This window comes from Morone saxatilis, unplaced genomic scaffold (genome assembly GCF_004916995.1).
Source record: "Morone saxatilis isolate NCDOM2014 unplaced genomic scaffold, NCSU_SB_2.0 Contig23, whole genome shotgun sequence".
NCBI lineage: Eukaryota > Metazoa > Chordata > Actinopteri > Moronidae > Morone > Morone saxatilis.
Window position 1 is genome coordinate 6,361,153 of NW_023339796.1, and position 26,876 is coordinate 6,388,028.

General features: G+C 39.4%; 1 protein-coding gene across 1 annotated transcript in view; it reads right to left on the reverse strand.

Annotated features, from left to right (window-relative positions):
• The window catches only part of LOC118334375 (collagen alpha-1(XI) chain-like), an 81,696-nt gene that overhangs the window by 24,786 nt on the left and 30,034 nt on the right, over positions 1 to 26,876 (reverse strand). The window contains exons 11-41 of the mRNA XM_035670277.1: positions 26,582 to 26,644; positions 23,938 to 24,012; positions 23,342 to 23,425; positions 21,924 to 21,980; positions 21,250 to 21,303; positions 21,026 to 21,079; positions 20,575 to 20,628; positions 20,409 to 20,462; positions 19,671 to 19,724; positions 19,532 to 19,576; positions 18,759 to 18,812; positions 18,611 to 18,655; positions 17,138 to 17,191; positions 16,068 to 16,112; positions 15,601 to 15,654; positions 15,447 to 15,491; positions 14,819 to 14,872; positions 14,681 to 14,725; positions 13,693 to 13,746; positions 13,482 to 13,589; positions 12,141 to 12,194; positions 9,538 to 9,591; positions 8,127 to 8,171; positions 7,807 to 7,860; positions 7,400 to 7,444; positions 6,930 to 6,983; positions 6,728 to 6,781; positions 5,731 to 5,784; positions 5,193 to 5,300; positions 4,168 to 4,257; positions 1,735 to 1,788 (exon numbers count right to left, since the gene is read on the reverse strand). Coding sequence (XP_035526170.1) covers positions 1,735 to 1,788; positions 4,168 to 4,257; positions 5,193 to 5,300; positions 5,731 to 5,784; positions 6,728 to 6,781; positions 6,930 to 6,983; positions 7,400 to 7,444; positions 7,807 to 7,860; positions 8,127 to 8,171; positions 9,538 to 9,591; positions 12,141 to 12,194; positions 13,482 to 13,589; positions 13,693 to 13,746; positions 14,681 to 14,725; positions 14,819 to 14,872; positions 15,447 to 15,491; positions 15,601 to 15,654; positions 16,068 to 16,112; positions 17,138 to 17,191; positions 18,611 to 18,655; positions 18,759 to 18,812; positions 19,532 to 19,576; positions 19,671 to 19,724; positions 20,409 to 20,462; positions 20,575 to 20,628; positions 21,026 to 21,079; positions 21,250 to 21,303; positions 21,924 to 21,980; positions 23,342 to 23,425; positions 23,938 to 24,012; positions 26,582 to 26,644 — 1,818 coding nt within the window. The remainder of the gene's footprint in view (positions 1 to 1,734; positions 1,789 to 4,167; positions 4,258 to 5,192; positions 5,301 to 5,730; positions 5,785 to 6,727; positions 6,782 to 6,929; positions 6,984 to 7,399; positions 7,445 to 7,806; positions 7,861 to 8,126; positions 8,172 to 9,537; positions 9,592 to 12,140; positions 12,195 to 13,481; positions 13,590 to 13,692; positions 13,747 to 14,680; positions 14,726 to 14,818; positions 14,873 to 15,446; positions 15,492 to 15,600; positions 15,655 to 16,067; positions 16,113 to 17,137; positions 17,192 to 18,610; positions 18,656 to 18,758; positions 18,813 to 19,531; positions 19,577 to 19,670; positions 19,725 to 20,408; positions 20,463 to 20,574; positions 20,629 to 21,025; positions 21,080 to 21,249; positions 21,304 to 21,923; positions 21,981 to 23,341; positions 23,426 to 23,937; positions 24,013 to 26,581; positions 26,645 to 26,876) is intronic.

Consider the following 26,876-nt stretch of genomic DNA (forward strand, 5'->3'; position numbering starts at 1 on the left):
CTGACTAGAAGTCAAAACTCCAAAGTTTGTGACTCAACTTCATGTCGTGTTCATTCTTTCTGTTTTTTTTTCTTCTGTGCTGTTCTTTCTTGGTCTGTCTCACACAATACACATAACCGTCTCTAAAAAGACTATGAAATAGCGACATACACACACACACACACACCACTCACAGAGTTTCCCACAGCAGCTCAATCTCTGGCAGGAAATCGATGGAGGAAAATATCAGATCTCTTTTGTGCGTGGGCATTGCACACCGGCCTCTTTTTCAAGGAGTTTTTCAAACACTACCAAAACAGTCTATCACATGTTTTCAGCCAATGCCACACTTTCAAGCCAATTTAAGAAAACTATCTCATTTTGCAGTGGAAATGGTTTCACTCATTCAAAGAAACCCCCTCTTCTCGCTTTCATCATCTTCTCATCCGTGCTCTGCATATCCGCTGTCATCTAATCTGGTGTTGCTCTGTCGCTGGTGAGCAGGGGCAATTATCGGGAGCCTGCGTTTAACGCTTGAACAAAATGTCAGCCAGTTCAAAGCTGCCTGTCATTCAGCTTTCTGTACAGATTCACCACCGGAGCTCCCGAGGCTTTTCATCGCATATATCGCTAACTGAGGGGCTCAGAGACAAAGGCAGGCAAAAAGTGCCCCACTTATTTATGGATTACACTGCCACTCCTGCTCTTTTTCAGGGTACTAAACTGTGTTAGAGCGCAGCATATGAATGCATAGTAGCATCTAAGAGGATGTCCTTTACTGTGATTAAGGGTGAATCGGTGGTGCAGAAGATGCCACATAAGTACCCATAATCAAAGAGAAAAACATCCTAAAGTGTATTACGTCTGATTATCAATTGAGTGAAAAGTTTCTCCAAAAGTAGTGGTCACACAGAAAAAAAACAACAAAAAAACTCCTCCATCTTTGCCACAACAGTTGCTATAGTAACTACTCAATGTGAGAGGAGAACATCTCAGACCAATCAAGTTAGAGGGATGAAACTAGTTGTTGCTCAATTAGGCGATTAAGCAAAGATTAGGCTGGGCTTCAAAGTGATGTTGTTGGACACTCTAGGTAATTTCATACCTGAGAATATCTCTTAGCTGTTCTGAAAACACTATAAATCAAGCAGCAAATTGCTTTTATTAAATCTTAGTGCACACATTCACAAGCCTCTTATTTTAAACTGCTAAAAATTAATCTTTATAAAACTGAAATGTTTATCTTCTCCAGAGCAATATAATAGAAAAACAATAAATATCAATATGAGAGATTATTCACAGTTAGGAAAGATAATTATTAAGAAGAGTAATTGCATGATCTTAAATGTGAATATAGTGTATCTTACAAATCTTGACACACCATGACATTTGATCAAACTGAGTACTATCTATTTTGATGTAGATAGATTTGTAAAATTGTATGAATTTAAAAAATATATATTTAGCTAACTTTACTTACTAAACAAAGAACACAAAAAATTGCATTTGACATTTAATGTTGCAATGTATATTCATATTGAACACCATCTTTTGACCTATTGAAGTATTGATTTCAATCATACCGCCCTGTCGTACTCTACCACCCTCTACACTGCAGTTTACATTACACGTGCTGCTGAATGATTGGAGAAGGGAGCAGCGCACAGCATGTGCAACTTCATTCTCCAAAAGTCACTTTTCACTGCAATCTCTGTGGCAGTAGAGATGGGGTAACCATAGTAACGGGCTACTTACGATGGGGCCGGGGGGACCCTGAGGCCCTTCTCCTCCCTTTAAGCCAGCTGGACCCTGAAAGAAGAGGACAGGAGAGGGTTAGATCTCATTCACCGCCGGCCGCCGCTCAATGCCATTCAAAGAGCAGTAATCACAGCTGTCAAATGGGCCTTTAAATGTTACCATGTGCGTGTGTGCACACATGTGTATGTGTAGATATGTGTAGACATGTGTATGTGCTTATGTGGATGGAGGGCTTAGATCCAGAAAGACATACAGTAAATAGCAAATTGTCATATATATATACAGTATCAAAAAGGAATTAGATTTAGTAGTTTAAGTATGTCTTTTTGAATATAAGTGATTCTGTTTTCTAATCTCTGCTTATATTTATGTACATGAAAACAAAGGGGAAATATGTGATGTGCCTTCTTTGAATCTGTGCTTGCAATCGGCATGTTATTAGCTCCCAATTTACTGATGCAGCCGGTCATTAAAAAGTCACCTATAGCGGTATATAGCCTTGAAGATAATTGGTTTTATTTGTACAGGTTTTGCAATATAAGTCTAGAAGATTCGATAAAAAAATTACATTACAAGTCGAACAGAACAGATTTTTTAGAAATACTTTGTAATGAATAGTCCATATGAAAAGTTCACGATGAGGTCTGTGGATTACCCAGGGTAAAGTGAGCACTGTTTCGGTGTTTCTGGAGAAAGATGCTGCTGTTCAGTTATGAAACTTTTCAATGCTGTGAGCACCTCAGCACATTAAACAAAAATCTTCACGGTTAGATAACACTAGGTTAGTGAGGAAATTGGGTGAACCAAACCTTTAAGCAATCAGGAAATACCGGGTGATGAGTTCAGTCCTTGAATTTGTCTGAAATCACCTCACTCATTAAATAATGTAATAATGATATTAATTTAGTGACGCTGCACAAAAATGCTCATTAATGAAATATCTAGATTTCAACACATTTACTTAGGCTGCAGTTCCACTCCACCAGGAAAAAAGTGGTGACTACTTAATAAATTATGATATAGCCTAATCTTTAGGCGTATTTTTATTACTAATGCAAAAGCCATCATTAAATGCACTTCAAAGGAAATGAAAAAGTGAAGGGATGACTGGGTTTTTAAGCCTGTGGTGGGCCACAAGTTCAGGTATAGTCCATCTTTCTCTGGACCCCTGTCATCTCCATGAAATCCCGGCCCTTGAATGGCAATGCCTGTGCTGCTGAATCATAGCACCAGGAGGCTGAGATTGCATATGGAAAACACAGTTCACCAGAGGCAGTAAAGACTTTCATTATAATAACTAATTTACAGGCTCCGACAGAGCCAGGGGGTGCAGGCGCTGCCAAGCAGGCTCTCCAGCTCCCCGGCATCCACATTTCACCACGGTGCATTAGGAGGCTGGAAGGATCTTTCTTTGCCGGACACACAAAAAGTTATTTATTGGCTCGTATATTGCCACTGTGCCTTTCCTCAAGAATGAGAGATGGGATGAAGAGTGTGTGTGTATGTGTGCCTCTCTCTATGCCTATCGAAAAAATCAAAATAAATTCTGCTTGCACAATATGTGTGTTTGTACCTGCACTCTCTTAGCAAACAGAATGAGATTAACTTTTATGTTCCTTATACAACAGGTGCACATGTTTGTGTCAGATGCCATCACTTTAAGACAGAAAGGGAGGCTGTATTTGCTCGTGCAGTGTGTTTGTGTAGTGTGGGTATGGTGCTGTTATGAAGAGAAAGCCATCCCTCTGCACACATGGGACAAACATAACGGTGGTAATAAGTCTGGGCAGTGCTGTCGTGTGCTCTCTTAATGGTCAGCCTTGGAATGAGCTTCAACCTCAGTCCCTCAAGCTGATCCTCAGTCAGCCTCTAACAACCATCAGCTTTCACCTTGAACTTTTTTTCACCCACACCCACTTCTTTTGAGAATTAATTTGGGTTACTCAGCAGGCTCAGAGTGCATGTGATATACTCACAAACTTGTGGGTTTGAATCAGAATCAGAGGGCTTTGACTCATCCTCTGATCAAACACATAGCAGGAATTTCTAATAGAAAAGAATCTGCAACTAGTTCAGCTGTAAATGTGGAATTACAAGCCTGCAGCTGATTACAGAGACATTTTACTAGATAAGATTCTTTGCAAAAGCCACACTGACAACCGACTTTAACCTTGTTGAGATTAATGATGATAAAACATGTCAATATTGTGTCTGGCTCTGTCCTCTCTGTTACTTCTGTGTAAGCCAGTTCTGCACCTTTTATTCAGGTCCACTGCCAAGCCTGACATTTGGTTTAACAGCAGGTAGTTAGCCTGGTAATTGGGGTTTAGAGCTAAATTCAACTAGGTGTGTGCTCAGGATGTGGGATGACACACTTCATATGTGTATCGGTGCATGTGTGTATCAATGTGTGGGTGGTCTGTGTGTTACCATGGCCCCTGGAAGACCTCGTGCCCCCTGGAAGCCCCTCAGGCCGGCAGGTCCTGCCTTGCCACCAGGACCCTGAGGACCTGGATCACCCTACAGAAAGAGGGGAAAATAACATCCACTTAACCGACATCTGATACACTGTTAGGTAATCATTAAACACAGAATTGCTTTAGGTGAAAACAATGAGCAGAGCTGAGTCTGTGCGAATGGCGGAGGAAAGTCAGAGAAAAACAATTAAAGTGATTTGTCTGTTTGATAAAAACTGGAATTATATCGTATTATGTGGGAACAACAGCAAATGATTGAGTAGTGGAGGTAAAACAGAGAAGATGTGCCAATTTTACAAAAACAATGATCAAAGGAATAATGAAGACTAGAATACACAAGATATTAAACAAAGGCAACAAAGAAAGTATATTTTTTATTTGCTGTACCACTGTACCTTAGTGTTCCTAAACACTATCAGATCATTATTTCATATTGCAAAACTGCTAAACTAGAATAAGACTTCCCCTTTCAGTTACTCTGCAAAATGTGTTCAATTTTTAATCTTTTGAACCCATTCATTTTTAACAATAAGAGTGTAGTAAGAGTGCAGTTTTGTTACAGTGGAAATAAACAGTATAAAATCTTTAAGAGCTTAAACAAGTGTTTTAAAAACAATGACTTATTTGGATGTGAGTTGTTAAAAGAACAATGACAAAGACTACATTTTAATAAACACTGTTCTACGTCACTAGAACCTTGCATAACTTCAGACGTTACTGCAGTTTGAACTACAAGATAACTGCATGCAAATGTGGCCACAACTCAGAGTAGTTTCTCTTTATTATACTTTGTTTTCCCATATTACAATAAATCTGTTACATTAAAATGCAATGGGTAGTTCAAGTGTAGGAATAAAGAGGTGGCCCTCTAATATGTCGGTCTTTTATGAGAAAAAAACAGTTACGCCTAATACATGTACAACTACTTAAGGCTATTGCACTTTACTTTTGTAGCACACAAAATTCATGCTCATTTACCTTTCCACCCTCTTTTCCAGCAGCTCCAGGTAGACCTTGCTCACCAGGTGGACCGGGAGAGCCCGGGTGTCCTCGCTCTCCGCCAGGTCCTGTCTCTCCAGTTGGGCCCTGTCAGGGACAACAGAGACATATTAAAGTCAATGTGCTATAAAAGTCATCACCTGTGTCCTGAAGGAGATCCGATATAGATAGTAGACTTAAGATGTTTACGTTATATCTCACATTTAATACCATTGCAACAAAACATTTTCTCTTACCTACTTTTGCTTTTTTGTTCATGAGATGGAATAATTTATTTTCAGCCTACACTTCATTACTTTCGAAAGACAAGAGATCTCACTGAAGGCATCCAAAATTTCGTTTCAAAACCATTTGATACATCTTGATTACATTCATGCACATTGCTATTGTTCTTCAGGATTGAGCTGTAGTTACAGGAACATACTAAAAAATGTCAGTGTCTCCAACTCTTTCCAAAAACAGACACAGGATAAGTGAAGAGGTGGAATTTAAGCAGTGTACTGTGTTGTATATCTACCTGTGGTCCAACCACCCCTCCAGGTCCTGGTGGTCCTGTCTTTCCTTGGAAGCCCTGAAGGGAAAAACAGTGGGAGGGTTATAAGCTGTAGCACTGTGCTGTGTACTTTGTGCTATATAGTATGTAGTGTTTGAGCCATACAGACAATCAGTAGAACCTGTCAGAGTATGTTATTAATATCATATTGTCGTGTTAAGAATATTAACAATTTTAGCTCTACAAATTAATCTGCACTCTTCTGATTGTTCACTGCTAAAAAAACTATCTTTACATTTGGTTTCATAATCAGCCTGTAAGAATGAGTTTTTAAAGCAAGAAATATAATTTCACATCCATAATGTTTCCCTTTTGTCACATACTTCTGAGGTGTAAGATGCACTCATTTCCTTTACTTAAGTAAAAGTGGCAATATCACAATGCAAATGTATTCCATTATAAGCAAAAATCAGCAACATTTATTTAAAATAAATAGCTTCAAGAAAATGACACTTTTGACTCCAAAAAATTACAAACTATATGCATTAAATGTATTTTTTCTGTGAAGTATTCTCACCCTATTGGCTAATATTTCATTTTATGGATGAATAATAGACAAAACGTCTTGTTTGGCAGAGCACAGCTAAGCTATATTAAATTCACTCCAACTTTATCATCATTAGAATAAAGTACATGTACAACAAAATATAGTAATTGTTTGCTCTCATAATGAAGTTTTGGACTTAGCTATCATAATCAAAGATCGAAATAAGTGACCATCAACTGTTGATGATGTACTAAATCAGCTCAGCTGTGCTGCAGTTCTCATATTACATTTTTTCTTACTGGTGCTTTATTTTTTCCCTAACACAATTTGTATGCTATTTCGGTTATCCTCTTCCTTGACTTTTTCTACATCCTATTTGAGGTACTGAGTGGGGGAGTGAGTGGGCGCTGATGCATGATGTTCAGGGTCAAACGGCACGACACCAAGCATTCATGTACAAAACTACCCACTCACCGTCTCTCCTCTCTGTCCGGGATGACCAGGCAGCCCGTCTTTTCCTGGTGGGCCCTGGGGGTGAACAGGTAGACAGTTAATAAAAATCAAGACATTAGGTTGTAAGTGTGTATTAATATTTGAAAAGCTTATATGAAAAGTGTCAACATGGACTTGTTGTGGACGGTGCTAACTCCCAGACACTTTGACAGCAGCTACTTACATTGGGTCCTTTAGGTCCAGGGAAACCGACAGGTCCCTGTGGTCCTTGAGGTCCCTTGAATGAAAAGAAAATGAACAGTGAATAGAGACAAGAATGGATAAGAAGCACACCACATAATTTGATTTTATTTGCTAAATCCAGCTTTATTTCCATGATTACTTTGAAATCATTTAGCTACCTTTTTATCATAAATTAACTTATGTCAGTTTCAGCTTGCTGTAGAATACAAAGACTGGGTTTCTTCAGATAAAATAAACATACATTTATAATTGTTAATTTAAAGCTGATGATCAGCACCTACTGCAGAGAACATATACATTTAAATTACTTCTGATTTGACAAATAGCTATAATTCACTTTGAGTTGAGATTTATAATACAATGCACCTGGTGTACTTTTGCTGTCACCAACTCAGTGCACAAAACTTCTGAATTTCAAGAGGCACTGATCAAAAAATATCTGATACTAACCCTCTCTCCTGGTGGGCCAGGAGGTCCATCATTGCCTGAGGTGCCCTGACGAGAAAGAAAAGGCACAGAGAAGCATTGTCGACTTTGTCAAAACTGTCAAACTGTGAAGTCTGACAAAAAATATGCAAAGTGCTGACACTGAGGATATCTAACAAGCCTGTTTGCACATGCACATTTATATTTCTACATGATCTGCCACCTAAGAATTATTATGACTAATATATTTGTTTTACTTTTCCTTTTGTTATACGATTTACAACTGACAGACTGAGTCAAAAGTATGTGTAAAATTAGCAAATAAGCCTGTTCATTGCCTGTTTATGTACTTTGTCTATATAATCTTTAACATCTACATTCACCATTATTGGCCCCATCATTATAAATTCTAAAATGGTCCTGACTCTCACCTTTGCACCGGGCTTTCCTGTTGGTCCTCTAGCACCACGCCCACCACGTGGACCCTATATACATAGTATGTAAGACAATACAGCAATCGTAAGGAAAAGAAAAAGCATAAAAAAACAATAAAAAAACAAAACACGTAAAGTAATTGTATAAAGGGCAGGTAATCAATCTAGTGCCCATCTCTACAATTCACTGCACACCCTCTTCAAAAGACAGGAAAATAAAGCCCATACACAACCACACAAAGGAAGAGATTTTCATTTGAACACAATAAATCATTTATGTGGCTCAGGCTGAGTTGGCAGACGCTTGAAATGCCTACCGTTGGACCACGTTGCCCTCTAGGGCCTGATTTGCCGGCGATTCCCTGAAAAAGAAAAACAAAAGCTTTGATTTAGGACAAAATCCCTCCTTGCAACATCAGCAGATGTAAGCACTTCTTCATCTCTTTTTGAAGTAAGCTAAAGCAATTCTATAATAACAAATACACTCAAACATCAGACAGTCACAAATGCTAAGGGGGTTTGAGTGAGGGAAATAGAACCATCTGAGCATCTATGGACAAAAATAAATAATCAAATTGCTGTGGTAAGTGGTTACCCACAGGCACTTGACAGCTTGAACTACCTGTCAGCTGCAGTATGCCGGGGCCAGGGGTGTCTGCCTCTCACTGTCTGTCTGAGAGCAAAGACGAGCGTGTCTCATCAACAACAACCTTTCTCGCCATTCTACAACCCTCATGCCTTCATCTGTAACCCTCTTCAGCTGAACCACTTTACAGTTACACAGCTGAATACAGTTGTGAGTCCTCCTTTGAGTGTTAAATCCTGAGTACAGTTGAATGTCCAAAAGTATGTGGACACCCCTGTCCTCTCACTGTTTTGTGTGGTTTCATGGTTTGGGCTCAGCTCCACGCTCCTACTGATCGTGTGTCTCCAAATTTGGGGTAAAATTTGGGGTACGGTCCTTCCCTGTTTGAACCTGATGATGATGATGATGATGATGGTTTTCAGAGTTTGATGGTGGAGATCTTTACTCATAACCTCATCTAACACCTTTGGGATGACCTGGAACGTCAAGTCTTATCGCCTTATAATTAGTGGAACATTTGGAATAAGATGTTTATCAATCACATGTGTGGGTGTCAACATACTTTGTTTGGGTGTACTTTGTCGTGCAGTTGGTACGCAGTTCGGTTATGTGACAGTGACATAGACATTCTACATCCAAAGTGACATTTTAGGGATTCTTTAATGCTGAGACAAATCATTCCTAAACTGTTATTATGTACACAAACATCAATTGCATGTCTGTCTGTCCTGGAAGAGGTATCCCTCCTCTGTTCCTCTCTCGTTTCTTCCACTGTATCTTTCAAGTATCTTTTCAAAGAGTTTTTTCTTAGTTCATCTTGAATCAAGGGTCTAAGGGTAAAGCGTGTTGTATGCTCATGTCCAAATGTGGCAATGTGATCTGTGCTATTGGTCTATGTAAACAAAATTACCTTGACTCTGTGATATAAAGCATACTATCTGTAAGTTATTACAGACGGCACTAAATACATCTTAAAAATTAAGTTATTTTTTGTCTTTCTCAGTCTGGCCTATCATGTGTTTCAGTATTCTACACTAAACTTAATACATCTACACTTAATCCATCTGCTACACAGGAGAGCCCATAGTGGCCAAGTGTAGTTGTCTATAATCGGACAGAGAATAATGAATTTTGTGACTCACCCTTGCCCCTTTCTCGCCATTTGCCCCGGAGAATCCCGGAAATCCATTGGAGCCCTGCAAGACAAGTAAAAGAAAAAGTGAGAGAAAGAAAGAGGAAATACATTAGAGAGTTGGAAGATATAAAATAAAATATGTCTACTGCAGCCTGTGTCCAGTAACAATGTGACAGAGGCTGAAGAGAAAGCCATTCCTTTTGCACTTTACTGACCAAAGCTAATTAATGGAGAAACTGTGAAGCCCTAACTTAAGTACTCCCATACTTGCCAGCAGATTGTTATCATGTGGCTACAGTTTATAGTTTGAGTTCCCATAGATGAATGAGAACTTCCTTTTAATGCTTAACAGGAGCCCAAAAGAAAAGCCTCATTCTTGCCACTTTCTGACACACAGACAGAGGTGTTGTTAGGTTGTTAGCATAGTTAGGAAGCAAATAGGAAGATAAAAAAGATAGTGGGAGCAAATAAAGACAAAGGAAGGGGAAAGAGCCGATGCCCCTTGATACACATCAGCAATTCAGTTATTGGACTTTCGCAGACTGTGCCCTCTGATATTGGTGATGGTGCCAGTCAAACAAATACTAGGGGGAAAATCAGTTGGATGTATAAAGGACTACCAAGCACTTCCTCACTTTATGCAGCATTAGGTAGCACAAATATATATTCAACAAATTTAAGTTAAACATTTCTTTGTCTCAGCTTCACTGCAAGGTCATGTGCACGTCTGCGTGTTGTGAGTTTAAAACTTACCCTGATGCAATGCACATCTATAGTGCTCATTACCTCTCACATGCATATGTAGACGAGGCATAATACTGTGCAGTATAAGCAAGGGCACCACAACAAGGCAGCGTGGGCAGAATTGCAAGAGGTAAATAGCCCAACATTGTGGAGACAGCAGGAAGGGAGATCTATGCTGCTTAATTTGTTTTTCACAGAGGTGCAGTTATGGTAAACTGAAAGGAGAGCTGGTACTGGACAAGCCTGACTTGCGTCACAGAGATAAGACAGTCCACTGAAGCTATTGCAAATGGCATCCAGAATTAACGGTGTGGGAAAGCTGTTAACAGAGAGTGATGGGGTGCAGCAGCCAAAAACACAGCCAATGGAGGGATTCATGTGCAGCTTGATTGAGGGGGATAAAGGCAGCAAACGGGCCAAGACTTTGACCCTGAACCTACTCATGAGGACAATGTGACATTTTATAACATTGATGTTACTGTGTTACTGGGAATGTGTGTCTTTTTCTCAAACAGTGCACAGCACTTGATATGAATCAATATAGATCAATGTAAAATCATCCTTATTATAAGTTACTTAAGACAGCTTCACACTTAGTGTCACAATCAATTTTTAAACGCTGGATAGCTCTCTCTCTCTCTCTCTCTCTCTCTCTTTTTTTTTCTTAGAAAGAAAACTTCAAATGCAGGCTATAGAGAGAAAATATGGGACTGTTTATACCACGCCAAATTCAGGATGCCATTATTGTCTCTCCAAAAAAATGTTTGAAGTATAAAGAGTCTAAAAAGAAGATCTGATCCTGGGCTCCACTGGGAACTTTTGGACAGCCTTTGTTTAAAATTATTTATGGATACAAACAAAGGAATGTCCTTTGTGTTTTTGCTATCGTCACTGTTACCACATAATTGTACTACATATTTATTACACAGATTCCACTAGAGTGGTAGTTTTAATCAAAGTAAAATATCCAGCAATTAAAAGAAGCGATACAATTGCCTGCAAATGACTGGACAGAATACCATATATTGAGATTACAACAATTTAATTTGTATCTTATTTCATCTGTGTCTCTCCCACTTTGTCTAATTTGTCCAGGTCTCTTAATAATTTGTGTGCCACTCTCAGCTCAGATCCTGCTGACATTAACAGACAGAGCGGAAGACTTGCCTATGTGGACGTTGTGAGAGTAGGTGTATCTGACCCATCATATCAGTGCCAAGCTGTCAGTGCTGACAGCAGCATGGGGGAACCAGCTGCAGCAGCACATCTTGATAGTGGAGCTGTGGCACAGTGGTCAGCGCTACAGTGCAAGGAATGCCAAGACTGTTAGATAATGCCAGGAAGAGTTTAAGGGGGGAGGACAGCTGATGACTCCAGCAGGTGACCATGCCACTTAGGCTTCCTATAAGAGTTGTGCCGAGAGTACAGTAGGTGTCTGCTTGGGTTTTCGTTTGTGTGAGTAAGGGTTAGTCAGCAAGTCTGGAGATTATAGAAAGACATATAAGAGCTTATAAGTTTAGTTATGAGTGGATGTTAATCAGACAGACATGGATAGAAGAGTCTGCAGTCACTGGGAATCAGTACATATATATAGTAAATAGTCACACATGCATACATATATTCATGTGAACACACATAAGCACAACAGTTCCACACTCAAAGGCAATGCATTGAGCAGAGATTGTCCTTCAACTGTTCAAATTGTTGGCAAACGTCTCCCTGAACCCGCTGAACTGCCCTTGACCAAGATGCCAAACACCTACAGGCACTGGCACTGATCTCTGACCTCCCAGCGGAGTGGGGGCTTATACTGTAAGAATTCCTCTGCATTGATCAGTAGAATACATTATTACTCTCATCACACACCTTGGAGCCTTGTCTGCCGGGGTACCCAGGCAATCCAGGGACTCCAAGTTTTCCCTAAAAAGAAGAAGTAAAACAAAACAAATGATGAATTCCCATTGTGTCACCAGAGACATTGTTGGAGACTGCAGTAAAGTTCACAGAAGCATTGCAAAAAGCAATAAACTTATAACCATAAAGTTTTACTTCTAGTGTGGGAAATATTTTAATACTATGTTTATGAACATGACATCATCTGTGCAGAGCCCTTTCCTGCTTTTGATCCTAAATGTGTACCCACTTTGGTCCATTTTGGTCATTTTAGACATGAGTATGGTCATTAAAAAGTACACGGAATCTGATGTAACTACCCTGTGTGCTTTTAAAATTGAGTAAAGTCATATATTCTTATCATAATTCCAAAACTTCTGACTCTGGTGCTATTAATTTGTACTTTTACTGTGCTGTTCCACTAATATTAAGCAAATCAGGATGACGATGTAAAATGTACAATTGATATAGCAAGAGCAGCAGTCTGTATTTGCGCTAGGTGGAGTTAGCTCATCTGAGTTGCAAATCACGATTTCAATTTTAGTGAAATGACTAAAAAACTAATTTCCCCCAAGTCCCCCCCTTTTAAAAAAAATAATTTCTAGTCATTTTTAAGCATTTCCTATTTATGGTTGCTTACATAACAGTTATTCCGAGATTACTGCAGTGTTTTTATGTCATTTAAGCCACAGAATGGATGGATCCAAGCCTATCTACGGTATAAGAAAACAATGACTCTGCTAAAGCACTCATAAATAATTATTCCTCTTTAAAGTCATAACTTATATTTTAATCCTTTAATCTGAAGGGCAAAGATCTTGTTGTAAACTTTAATACAGTATATAAATACTGCACCACCACATAGCAAGAAACTCTATGGCAAGATCAAAGCTCCATGGAGAAATGTTGGCAACATAAAGCCAATTAAATGGGACTGTTGTAGAGCTGAAGGGAGGTGGAGGAAATCTTATCAGGACAGCTGTAAATCTAAAGTAAACTACTCTCTTTAGACTGCTTTTTCTCTAGTCCATTAAAGACATCTGTAAAAAGAGCAATCTTGACTGTGGTTCAGTTTTTGATCCCAGAACAGCCCAGAAAGGGACCTTGTATTCATCCATGTAATTATATATGAGTATACGTATATGTTGTAACCTTTTATGACTCTTTAAAGCCTTACAGTATCATTAGTATGTAGTTCTCCTATGCAATAAAGCTTGAACTTGAGCTTGAGCTTCCACATGTCAATAAAAAACATCAATCAAAAAGAAAATCCACAGTCTTACAATTCAGTCTTTGCAGGTAATGATTATTTACCTTCTCTCCAGCTAAACCTATGGGACCAGCTTCTCCATTGGGTCCTGACTTGCCCTTGGGGCCCTCAGGTCCGTCCTCTCCTCTGGGTCCTAGTACACCACCCTCACCCTTAATGCAAAGAAAACAAAGGAAAACAGTGTCATTATCGTTACTACGCTATCACTCTCTGCAACTGCAAACACCAGTATTCTCTTTAGAGATGATGATTCACCTTGTCGCCTTTGAGACCCATGTCACCTTTGAATCCAGGGAATCCATCCTCTCCCTGAAGTTGAAAGAAATAAAAAAGATCATTGTTTAGAGATTAGTGTTTTATCCAGTATTTTAGAGGCAAAAATTGTTGAACCAAGTAAAATAATTCACATCTACCAAAAAAAGGAATACTGATGGACCACTTAAGTGACAAAATCAGAGTGAAAGTTTATCATGACAGCCTTATAGTGCTGTTGGCAATCAAAAGTAAAATGACTCCTTAGAATAGTTTAATACTGACACCTAGTGGCCACTTAAAATAAGGATTCAAATAAGCAGTTTTAAAGTTTCAGCTCACTCTTTCTTTCCCTCTGTTGTTATACTGACATCTGGTGGTTAACATTCAGAATGCAGTTTTCAATCTTTTCCAAGGCTCTGCTATCATTGGTTCATGACAGCTGTATATGCTGATGCCAGTTTTCTGGAATATTTTAAAGCATGAAAGCACTGAGATACTAAATCATAACCCAATAAAATATGATAAGCATATAACCTAATGTGCTACTTGGGATTGGTAAAATACTTGTCCCTCGAGATTTACATAAGACAGAAGTATCAAAGTGTAAGAGCTTTTAACATCATGTTCAGTATTTTTAGATAATCTCTGCAGAGCTTCAGTTTCCTGACAATTGAGAGGAAAACTGATCCAGTGGCAAGGAGCTAGCAACAGGCTAAGTTCAACCACAGCCATCCAAGAAAACAATGGCAACAGATCAGTCTCCACTGAAATCTCCATACAAACAGCCTCATTCTCCTTTAATGTTCCACACTCCATTACAGCTCAGTGGCATGAGAACTTAACTGCCAGCCTGATGGGCCCTTAAGATTTTTTACACTAGCTGGATTCAAAAGAAGCCTCATCTGAGCCGAATTACAATTATGATTCTTAGAAGAATGACATCTGTCAATCATCTTGAGGAAGAAGAGGAGAGTAGGGAGGTGTTTACCTTTTCTCCTTTGCCACCTTTGAGGCCTCTAATTCCCTCAGCACCCTGGAAACAAAGAAAAAAGACTCCTGATGAAATTCAGAGAAAATGGAAATTCATCATGGCAGGGTCGTACTGTATGACTAAGATAGTGCTTACTTTCACACCACGAGGCCCAGGGTAGCCGATGGATCCCATAGGACCAGGATGACCCTAAAAGATTGAAAACAGCATCAAGCGACTGATAAAGTAACTGTAAGTATCCATCAACCTTTACTGTAGTGTCTCTGCTTTGTTAGATAACTTCACTAGAGATTTCTTAATTGATTTACAATGCTTTCCCAATGTTTTTGTTCAACACTCAAGCCTAAAGAAGTTATTAGACAAAGTTATGCATATGAACATAAAGTTAATAGATAGCATCATCTATAATCAATGGCATATTGGGCTTTTTTGCTCATTGCAGTTTACCACATAGAACTACAAGGAGGCAATCACAGAAAATCACAAGATTAGAAATCACAAAAAAGAATGAGTGAGTCAGCTTAATGTATTCTATTTTTGAGACAGCTTAACAGATATTATCTAAATTGTGCGGTTATATTAAACCTCACCCTACTGGCCCTGACACTATGTAGGCTTAACAAAAACTAAACCTACATGTTTGCTAAGTCTGTGTGACCCAGTTTTTACTCCGTAGTGTGACACATTTGATGAATCTTTAAGAACAACTGCAATTACTGCAACTTTCCTGTAGAAATGAACAACAAAACTACATTATACTTACAGCTGCTCCTTTCTCGCCTGGAGGACCCTCTTTTCCTGGGTGACCCTACAAAATAAAATAAAGAGATTTAGTTTATAAACGGTTGATTGTCTTGTCCGTTGGTATTTTAACTGAATGACATAAAAATGAAAAAGGGGTGAGGCGTGTTACTTACAGGAGGGCCATCAGCACCAGCAAGGCCAGCCAAACCTTGTTTACCTTGAGGTCCCTACAAAGAGAAAGCAATAAATTGGAAGTTAAACGGACAGATAGTGGATAAAGCTAGATAGAACTCCCCCAACAGCCCAATGAAGACTGACAAAAGTTGATCTGCTTGAAATATTATTAAATATCCACAAAACCACAAACAAAATACTTTCAGTTAGACAAAGTAATTGCTTATGCAGGAATAGTCCTATGGTAATATGGATACAGTGTGTGTGTGAGTGCATGTCTGTGTGTGTCTATCCTTGTGTGTGTGTGTGTTTTAGAGCTTCAGAGAAGCCAGTAAAGGCCTATAGCCTCAGACAGCAGTGTATCTGCTGAATCACTTAAGAGGTTCCTGACTGAACCATTCACTTATCGGGTGCAGCAGAGCAGAGTTGTGGTGGGAAGGGGTGACTGGGTTCCCTCTTAACTTACTTTTTCACCAGGAGGCCCGATCGGACCTTGAGGACCAACAAGACCCTGAAAGACAATGGAGATAGATCTGTTACTAGAACCGTCAGCCAAGTTTTGCTGTAACCAGGCTTACATGATTTTGACACAAAGTGAAGGTGACAGAAAACAACACCCGCTTTGTCAATTTGTGAAAGTGTATACCTAATTTTCATGGTGTGCTGTATTTGTAATTTTGTTCCAGACGTTTATTTTTGTTGCTTAGCTTCTTCTTGCTGCTTATTCAGATTTGTTCATTCAGCTGTGCAAAGGGAGGTTTGTTCTTTCCTAGAGCCATTTTCAAGTCATACTTCTTGCAGACTTGAGAATTCACCCCATGAAGAATAAAAAAGTTATTAACAGTTAAAATAAGAGGGCTGTGTTATTTTTCTGTGGTCCATTGCCTTCCCTGGAAGGCACCAATCTGCCTCCGGCCAGGTATAACTGAAATTATGTTATTTATTCAACCTGTATACCATTAGGACATGTCCCTACTAAAACTTTCCAGGGGAATGACGCCATCCTGTCCATGTTGTGAGCGTCAGCAGCACTGAAATCTTACCTGGCAATGGTCATTTAGCCCTGGATACAATATTGGGTGTACTGTTTTGTATTAAAGATGACTCAAAAATGGAATATTTTTCACTGTGCCACCAACTGGACAGTGTAATCGGGTTAAGTGCTATCAAGTCAGTACAATATGTCCTATCTCAGCAGGACACAGAGGATGTTTTTCTTCTTCGTGGTTGTAGAGAAACAATGTTAGTGAACACTGGGAAGTTCTTCGCTCTATTTACGTGTGGAATGCTGTATAGAGTGGCTGCCACTTATGGGATGAAGGATGGAGGGAAAGAAGAAAAAGAAAATATGGCTGTAAATGTTTGATTCATAAAACAGGAGAGAACACAGGGAAAAAGAGAGATGACAAGAGTGGTACGAAGATATTGAGCAAGAGAGGAAATAATGGGGGACACAACAGGAGAGACAGAGTGATCAGACAGGGGATGGAAAAAAGAATGATACAGAGAGAAAGAGAGGAAAGAAAACAAACTTACATGTGGACCAGGCATACCCTGTTGCCCAGGAGGTCCAGGCTCTCCTTGTGGACCCTGTACATTACAAAGAAAGAGTGATTTAATTTTATTTACTTTAATCTGCACAACGATGAAAAAAGGAAACAATATTACCAACAAATTCATATATTTTTGATGAATACAGGCAAATCATTATTTCATTTATATATAAGGGCAATGAGGAGTGAACCTTAAAAAGTCATGTGGTAATGGGTTAAACAAATCCTTTGGTTGAAATTGCTTGGATAGACCATAGATGGTTGAATTGGCTTTATCCAATCTATGTCAAGAATATGAAACAAAAAGGTGCAAATGGGGGGAGAGAAATGTGATACACTGGCTCATGAAGCAGAGCTGTCTGTGTTCTGGCCTAATCCAAAGTTATGTTTAGTTCCTAACAAAGCCAGCCCTAAAATCTGGTGGCTGGTCAGATCTGAAGTTTGGCTATGAAATACATCTTTCTCTAAATACAGGCTGTGTGGCTACAGAGCCATCTGGGTATGGATTAAGGTTAATAAGACTAACCGGAATGGTGGGTTGTTTGGTATCCCTGCTGAGATTTAGTGTGTCACAAACCAAACATATACAAAAACAGACAAGACCCTTGTGAAGCAATCTGCTCCAGCTGTTACAACAAACACTAAATACAAATGCTGGATTCAGGGAAGTTTAGGTTCCCTGACTGTGATTGTTAGCAGGGCCTTGAGTGCAAAATGCTAAATTAGGCATTTTTAGAAGATTAAAATGTAGTCAGTAAAAACATTTGGGTTCTTCACTCGTAAAGGATGTCTTTAAAATATCCATATGTTAGAGGTTGGTGTAAGTGCCATGAGGATTTATAAACCCTCTGGGAAGCTCTACTACTGCGGACACTTTGAAGTTTTCCGCTCTGATTTTTAGACTATTCCGAGATCAATACTAACTTTGGAGAAAATAATGAGAAGCACACCGGATCTCTATTGTTTTGTGTCCCTTTAACGGCTGCTTATTTGTTTTGGCTCAATAACTCAGTGACCATAGACAACGTGTGGGCTTGTCCAGCTGTCTTGACCAATGATCTGTTACTCTCATTCAAACGTCCCACTCAGACCCTCCGGGAAGCTGAATGTGGGATGGGACCACGCACAGACAAGCTTCTCTGTTTCATCCCTGACTCAGGCTTGAGGCCTCTTTATCATGGCCCATTCAGTTAGCAGGCTCACATAGTTTACGGAAAAGGTCTAACAACTATTAAAAGTCAATCCATATCTCCATCTGCCATCTCCAATCAGCAAATTACCTATGACCTCCATTCTTGTCATGTTACACAGAAGTAAAGGGTCACTGACCTGCAATTGGCCTCAGGCAGGCCAAATTACATACTAATTGCTAAGGTGGTCTTGTCTGCAGGAAAACTCCCTTTTTGACAAACATATTTTACGGCTATATATTAAAAAATACCAAAACATTCCTCACCATGTTTCCTTTGGGACCAGCTTGTCCATCAAGTCCAGGAAGACCCTAAAAAGATCAGATTTTGACAATAAAAGTGTCCATTTCATTGAGCTAGAACACAACTTATGAGTTGTAAGAGAATTAAGTCATATAGGATATAGGTGCTTACACGCTGTCCTCCAGGACCTGGAGACCCTCTGGGGCCAAGCAAACCTCGAGGACCCTGTGTATATCAAGACAAATACAAGTTCAAGGAAATTACGTAAAATAATACCAAAGAACATATAGTCATTCATGTTAATTTGTCTGAAACTTTGTGTGGAGAAATAAAATAAAATTGGTTTGACTTAAGTGTGTAAAATACTGACCCCTTGTGATCATATCTGGTAACTGCAGGTGCATTTCAGGGAATGAGAGTTGTTTATCTCAACATCTTGTGCAGTTAAAATCATTGAACTTAATGTGCTTTTTCATCTTATGGACAGTGTACGTGATGAAATGCTGCACAACTTTTCCTTTAAAAGGACAATGTTGCTTTGTGTATGACAGGGAGCAACCATTTCTCATGCAACTCTATGGCCCATTTGAACTGAACTAGGCAGAATATGGCAATTTCTCATGGGTAATGACAGAACAACACATTTCCCAGTTCTATTTTCTGATGTATTATTCAGAGCCATTCTGTCTTGGCAAGGTTGAGATTACAAACGCAATGGTCCTTGCAGACAGGAATGTCGTTACAGTTGCAAAAAAAGAGGGTGAGGATGTGTGTTAAAATAATTGCCAAAATAAATGTAGAAGAAGGAATGAAGGAATGGGCCCTGTAGTAGTACAGGAAATGAGTAATATGATGGTCATGTATTCATCATATTCTTATCTTATCTAGACGCACTTAAACAATTCTGTCCAACTGTGTCATGTAATGATAATAAAAACACTTACACTATCTCCTGCCACACCTCTTTGTCCAACCTGGCCATCTTCACCCTTTGGATAAAAAGAGAAAGTGTGTTATTAAAGAAGGCAGAGTCATTTTTAAGAGAACATGGATAAGTTATATGGTGACTGATGTAGTACTTACTCTTGGGCCATCCTCTCCTGGAGGTCCTGGAGAACCTGTAGGACCCTGTTCTCCCTGGAGAGAAAAGATCACAAGCAAGGAATATCAACAAAGAGTGGGAGTGGCAGGTCACAAGAGTCCACAAGCTTGATCCCTGCAGCTAAGACTGAAAGAAAGTTCCTAATTCTTACTTCTTGACACAAAAAATGGCAACAAAAGTGCCTTTAATCTACAGTAAGCATGGTCACCACAATTGGCATGGACGTATATGGTTTCTTCTATTTATAGTGCTCTATATGGATTGGCCCTGTAATTACTCAGTATAGGATAAGGCTGTCTAGAAATACCCCTCTGTGATCTCTGTCCTCTCTCTTTCAGCTTTCTATGCAGGCCCAAATTCCACAAACACCAAACTCAGCACTCCTCATTTGCCTCCCGGCCTGGTTGAGCGCAACCCAAGTGGTTTTGGAGTTGGTCCCACATCTCATAAGTGGGTCAAACGCCCTAATGAGTTCCACTGGTTCAGAATTCATATCTGTCAGCACTGGGATGAATGGGAGGTGGGTTTGAACTACCAATCAGCCCCGATGCTGCTGTAAGGACAGGGTACGGATCGGCAGTGACTGTGATCAATGAGGATCTGGTTCTAGAAATAAGAGACTGTATGATCTTATTTTTGGACACTTTTAGACATCTTTAATGAAGTTTGTTCTCCAACCTTGTTCATCAAAACCCCAAATTATCTCTCCTCATACTTACTCTGTGCCCCTTTTCCCCAGGAAGACCAGGGAGGCCGTCAAAACCTCTGTCACCCTGAAACAGCACAGTAACAGATGGTTAGCTCTATCAATCTCTTTGGCAGAACAACTTTTCAAATGCATACAGACACTCACTGGTTTATTAGATAACCTAGTGTGTACTTTACCTTGGACCCTGACTCTCCTGGCATTCCTCTAGCACCATCAGCTCCATTACGACCCTGGAGGACGTGCAAATATCATGTCAGGCCACGTGAAAATCACATTAGAAAAATATTCAATTATCCTGGATGGTTTTAGAGAATAAACACAGGGAAGATACTATCATTTTTTAAACTAGTTTATAGTTAAATAAACATGACCTTACGAATTTAGACAACATGCAGAGCCGATTATTGGGTGCAGCTGACTTATTTGAAATAAGGCCATGTTTGAAACTAGACAAGCTCTTCTCTTTGGGCACTGTAGCACTGATCCTTGTTGGCGTGAAATATTAGAAATTTGGGAATTTAAACTTAATCTTATGTTTCAACACAGTGTTGAGCTGGAGGAGATGAATCAATAATGTAATAAAATATGAAAACCTTCTGGTTGATCCTGGTTGGAAAGAACTCTTACCCTCTTTCCTGATTTTCCTGGTGGACCAGTTGCACCCTGAAGACCTCTGGGTCCCTATGAGGAAAACACATGAAAGTTTGACTAAATCTTACACACTGAAGACTAAAACATTATTTAATAAGTTACAATTTCTCTATGTTGAGATGTAAAAGAGTGAACATTTTCAAAATTTTAAAACAACAAAATACAAATGGGTGTAAAAAAAGAAAAGAAACTCTTCTCACCTGTGGTCCAGAATCACCACTGTCACCTTTAAGTCCAGGAGCACCAGGATTTCCCTATTAAAATATATATACAGATTTAATGAATCGACATGTCTGCACTGAGGCCAAATCTTTGTTCATCTCTTCATTTGGCGAGGAGACCAATATAATCTAGGGTGGACAAGAAAATAATGCAAATCCAAACACACATAATGTAAGATTTCAAACTTGGACTGTGAATGTACAACAGAAAGACCTCCTGGATGATCTTTCCACGTCTACATATCCCTCTGGTATCCAAGAATTACAGGATTGGTAAAAAATGTATGCCTTGTTTGAGAAAGTCATGAAGGCACTGGTTGTGTGGAAAACACTCTCAAAACAAGAGGAGGACTTCAGCTATTCAATTTTAAAGAATGTGTGATAGATGATTTTGTTGCTATCACAAATAATTTGCCATATGTAAATAAAATCAGATCTGCTCACAGACAGATAGCGAGGAGGGTGGTGTGTGTATTAGTGAGTGCATTTGAATGTACGGGTGTGTGTTAGGATATGATACATTCTTGGAGTAGAAGCTTTCACACAAAGCACAAATCTGTGTTTTTAATCAACTGTGAAATGAATGAATGTTACAGTAAGTAGATCAATGGTGTTTATGTGTCTGCATGTAGACATTTTCAAAAGTTACTCACCAAAGGACCAGATCTTCCTGTCATGCCTGCTGGCCCTGGAGGACCTCTCATAGCCAGCTGTGGATCAGACAGAAACAACCCAACCCAACAGTCAGCTCACAATGTAGACACTTTTGTTTTCATTTATATCTGTCTACGCCAACTGAATGTATCTGAATGTATATGTAGAAATGTGTTCCTCTATCACAAGGAATTAGGATAATGAATGTTTTGCATTAGAAGTGCAGCCATGTTTTATTTATAGTCAGTTTATTAGCATATTCCATCTGATACTTTTGATAGATAGAAACTTCTGAATAAGTTTACTTTTTAAACCTTAAAAATGAAGATTATCATGTACAAATTATTGTTTGTTTATGGGATTATTCAAATATTGCAAAATTAATTTGGTATGCTTCATGCTGTCCCAATAATAAAGCAGGAATTTGGAAAACTGAAATAAATTGACGCTCATTCAACTAACTGGGCTTAAAACCAAAAGGAATAAAGAATAAAGAAAAGAACACTAATACACTAACACTTATAAAACACCATCTATTTAGCCTCTGCATAGCATGGAAGCTTACAATGTGCAAACTTTACTTTGTTCTTGTTCAGGGTTTACCACTCTGGTCTTTGTTCCTGTTCATGGTTGACCACAGTCTTGTGCTGCCAAAAAAGTTGTCTGGGATTTATTTGCAGCCTGATTATTGAATAATTGGCTAATTTAAAGGAAAGCAATTCAAGCCCTATGCTACACTGAAGACCCTAGCTCACATATTAGTTATCGTATTTGCATTGTGGTTGTTAATTGCATTTCCAAAGTGCAAATAGGTCAAAGAGAATTCAACAATTTCTCCCATTAATTCCCTTTACATTTTCACATCAAGTTACAACTCCTGCCATGTTTTTTCTTTTTCCTGCCTCGGGCCAAACCTCTGGCATAAAAGACAAATACAGAAAGGTGACAAGTGCTTTCAAGACATTACTAAACACCCGTTTTGACAGCCCTCCAGCTCCATAGAGTGTTGTGAATGTGTGAATATTCAGTGTTTGTACAACACATAATGATTTCCATGTGTTCTACTATAGATCACACCTTGCTTACAGCTGCATAATTTAACCTGTTTTTCAACAGTGCAATGGTTATCAGGACCCCTGAGTGAGTGTGAACATCTGGCGTGGCTTTATATACTCCCTAACCTGACACAGGTCCATATTTTGGAATTTAGACAATTTATATGATGAGGGGGACTTGTGAATAGGGATTACTCCTTTCATCGTTTACTACACTTTCTGGGTCATCTAAATGTTTTCTTCTATTTATTTTTCTTATAACATTTTGTTTAATTTGTATATAGTTAAATGGCAGCTATTGAGTAAAGTGTCCTCCAAAGTGAGAAGGATGCTTTGGGGTCATATTTACCCCTGATACTTACCCTAGCCTGAGATAGAATGGCCTGAGCCTGAGCTTCCTGGGCTGAAACCACAGGCCCCTTGTGTGCCTCACCGCCCGCACGGAACTGTCAACCACAAAACAAAAAAGAAACACAATTAAAAACAAATTGACTTGTCTCTTTTTAAAGAGTGAGACATCTAATGGTCTCCCCTGGTGAGTGTGTTCAAATATTTTTTTGTTAAACCTGTAAAACTGTCACCATGCCACACACACACACACACACACACACACACACACACATTCACACATACATATGCTGGCGTACAAGCACAGGCAGTTCTCTCTCTCACACACACACACACACACACACACACACACACACAAATATGTGTCACCGAGCCTTTCAAAGCCTCAGTCACTGGTTCCACTCCATTGCACTGGCTGACATTTACAAGGTAAGTGATTTGTAACCCAAAGAAAATAAGGCTGCGATCCTTTGGCCTACTGGTGATGCTATGAGGTAAACTTGCTAAATGAAGCAAGTTCATGGGCTAGTGCCTGAGATAAAAGGTGTACAGTATGTGAGGGAAACAACACAGAATGCCCAGTGGGCATGTGGAGAGCGGCAGGACTTACGGGAAGCATCAGAATGGTACCCGGAGGCCCAGGGACGCCGTCTGAACCAGGAATACCAGGACGCCCTGGAGGACCCTGGAGAATCAAAGGAGGGAGAGAGAGTTGGCGCTTCTCTTCTTTTATCATGTCTCAGTGTGAAAGTGTAATACAATTGGAGGTCAGTAACAAAAGAAAAGATTTCAAAATCCCCTTTCGCTACAATAATGCTATTCAAAAGAACTTACAGTATTGTTGTTAACATACACGTCCTTAAAGTATTGAATTTGAATCATCAGCTATTGTTTTGTCGACTTGTATACCAGTGTGTACCGTTGCCAGGAACAATTAATTAGATGTGCTTAATAAGCAAGTTGTATATTTTCCCATGAGATAACATGATTATTTTGCTATTTCTCTATAATCCCCTGGAGGTGCTCTGCAAATTGAAAATAAGAAGGAAAAAAATGATAACATTACTAACACACAACAGTAACAGTGCAGATGCTGAACAACTAATCTGTTCCCAGCAAATCCCTTCTTTACTGCAACAATAATATCAATGGGAAGGTACTTTGCTACATTGTTGTTGCTTATTCCAAATAGATAATTGACTAATCCTACTGAGAAGAATAAGACAGGGGATTCAATCACGAGTAAAGACAAAGAACGTATTATTATAAAGCTGGCCTAGGGATATTGCAGGAGAGCACTGAATTCATAACAAGACCAGAAATTCACAGCCATGACCCTGGGAGGTTACAGTGCTCATTAGATTCCAGTAAACACAAATGTTCAATGAATAGAAAATGGGGGCAAAGAGTTTTGGGTGGCACCAGTAAAGAGATTACGTTGTAACATAAATTAAAAAGTATATATTCTTCTTATGGTGGCTATTTTAGGATTTCACACTACGCTTGTCAAACTTAGTTTAACTTTCATCAGTCTTTGTCAGTTGGTATTTTTTCCATTCTAATATGTACTTTCTCTGTCTAAGCTAGGTCTTTTAAACTTATTGCTAATAGTGAATTGCTCCATGTGTAGCTTTGCATTTTCATAGGCTAACAATTTCAACTTTAATAATGGAAAATGTAAGGCGTTAGCATCCTGTGTTGGCATTAAGTTCAAAGCACAGCTGCGGCTGAGGCTCAATCTTGTCGTGAGCAGAAGTTCTGGATGGGCGGAAAAGCGTCTTTACCGAAGTCTTTTTGATTCATCCTCTGGGGACCCTATAAGTCTGTACCAAATTTTATGGTAATCTATCTAAAGGTGGTCACTGACAAACCGACATCCTTGAAACCATGTGTGGCTAAAAACAACTACATAGCTCATACCGAATAATACAAATAGACAGTTAAATTATAGCGAAGACTGGATTTAGGGTCAATAAAGTCAAAAACGTATCTAAAAAGATTAAGACTAAGTAGAAGTAGTACCCAGTGTTTCCAGAGAAACCAGAATCTATTTAGTAGTCTTGTCATGTGCAGCAATCTCAGACTGCTGGCACAAATTGATGCCATGTGTTCACATCTGCCTTTTCCCAGAGGTGGTAAATATTGTCCATCCATTGCTGTTATAGCATAGCGACATCTAGTGTTAATGACGGTCCTGTAGGGCTGGGAAAGTGGTGTTTGAGTGGAAAGGAGGGAGACGGTGATTATGAGAGAAATGAGCCGATCAAACGCTGAGTCTAGGCGGATACTGCGCAACGGAAAACCACAAGACTACAGAAACAAGTCAGTTTTAATCCCCCTGTCAATCCTCAGCAAGACTGTTTCTCATGGGAGGAAATGAATGGGGCGGTGGGAGACGTTTGGACCAACAAAATATTTTCTGATCACTTTGACCCTGTGGAACAATAAGCCTTTTGTACAGGCAACGTCTGCTGGTCATATTGGAGGAGGCGTGTTGGGGTATTTTTTTGTTGGCAATTAAAGAGTTAACCTCCAGAGACAGAATACGTAGATGTGCTAAAAGGGTGATGAAAGAGGGGTGCGGGGCAATCACCACATTTGGGAAAAACAAGCTGAGATCCAGCCTTCTGGAGGGGACAGGCACTTATGCTGTAGCATCCAATCAATCAAATAAATGAGTTGAATCCCACGGTGCTGGGAAAAATTTAGGCTTCTACATATTTCACTTCTTAAACTCCTTGAACTTCTTTACAAGTCCTGTAGCATACCAGTACAGCTGTTTCTTCTTTCTTTCTCTTTGGGAACGTTGTTGGTATATTGACAGTTTATGGGCATCTAATTTCCCTGCACCACTCCTCGCTAATCCCCCCTCCCCACTGCTGCAGTAGCAAGCTGTGTCCAACTGCTTTATTCATTCCATGGCATTAGGATTGTACTTCACAGCTTTCCACTAAAGAAGAACGCACATGCAGGGGTGTTTATATAAATGCTGACTCCCATAATTCAACAAGTAAGATGAACGAGTAAGGATAAAGTTATTATTTAAGTACATTTTGTATTAATTAAAACCTGAAAAAATATGGGTTTTGGTTGATATACAACTTCTCTGAAATTGTTGTAAATATGTTTTATTCTATTTTTAGCTAAATAAAACTAGTTGTACATTTTAATGCTTACAATGAGTAGTGAATGAGTGACAGAGCTTCACAGAAACATCTGTAATCAGCTGTGAAATGAGGCCAGCCTCTACTCACCCTCTCTCCAGGATCTCCTGTGGGACCTGAGGGACCCTGCAATCCTGGGGTACCAGGAATACCCTGAGATCACACACACACACACACACATATACTTAGCATATTATATCCCAAACTGCTGCTAACCAGCATTCCCACCACAGTCAGTCTAGTCACATGCATAGGCCAACAACGACAGAAGCATAGACATGGGTTCAAAAAGAAATAAGCCTCAAAATAAAATAGCCCCCAACCCTTCTTCTCTCTCTCTCTCTCTCTCTCTCTCTCTCTCTCTCTCTCTCTCGCTCGCACACAC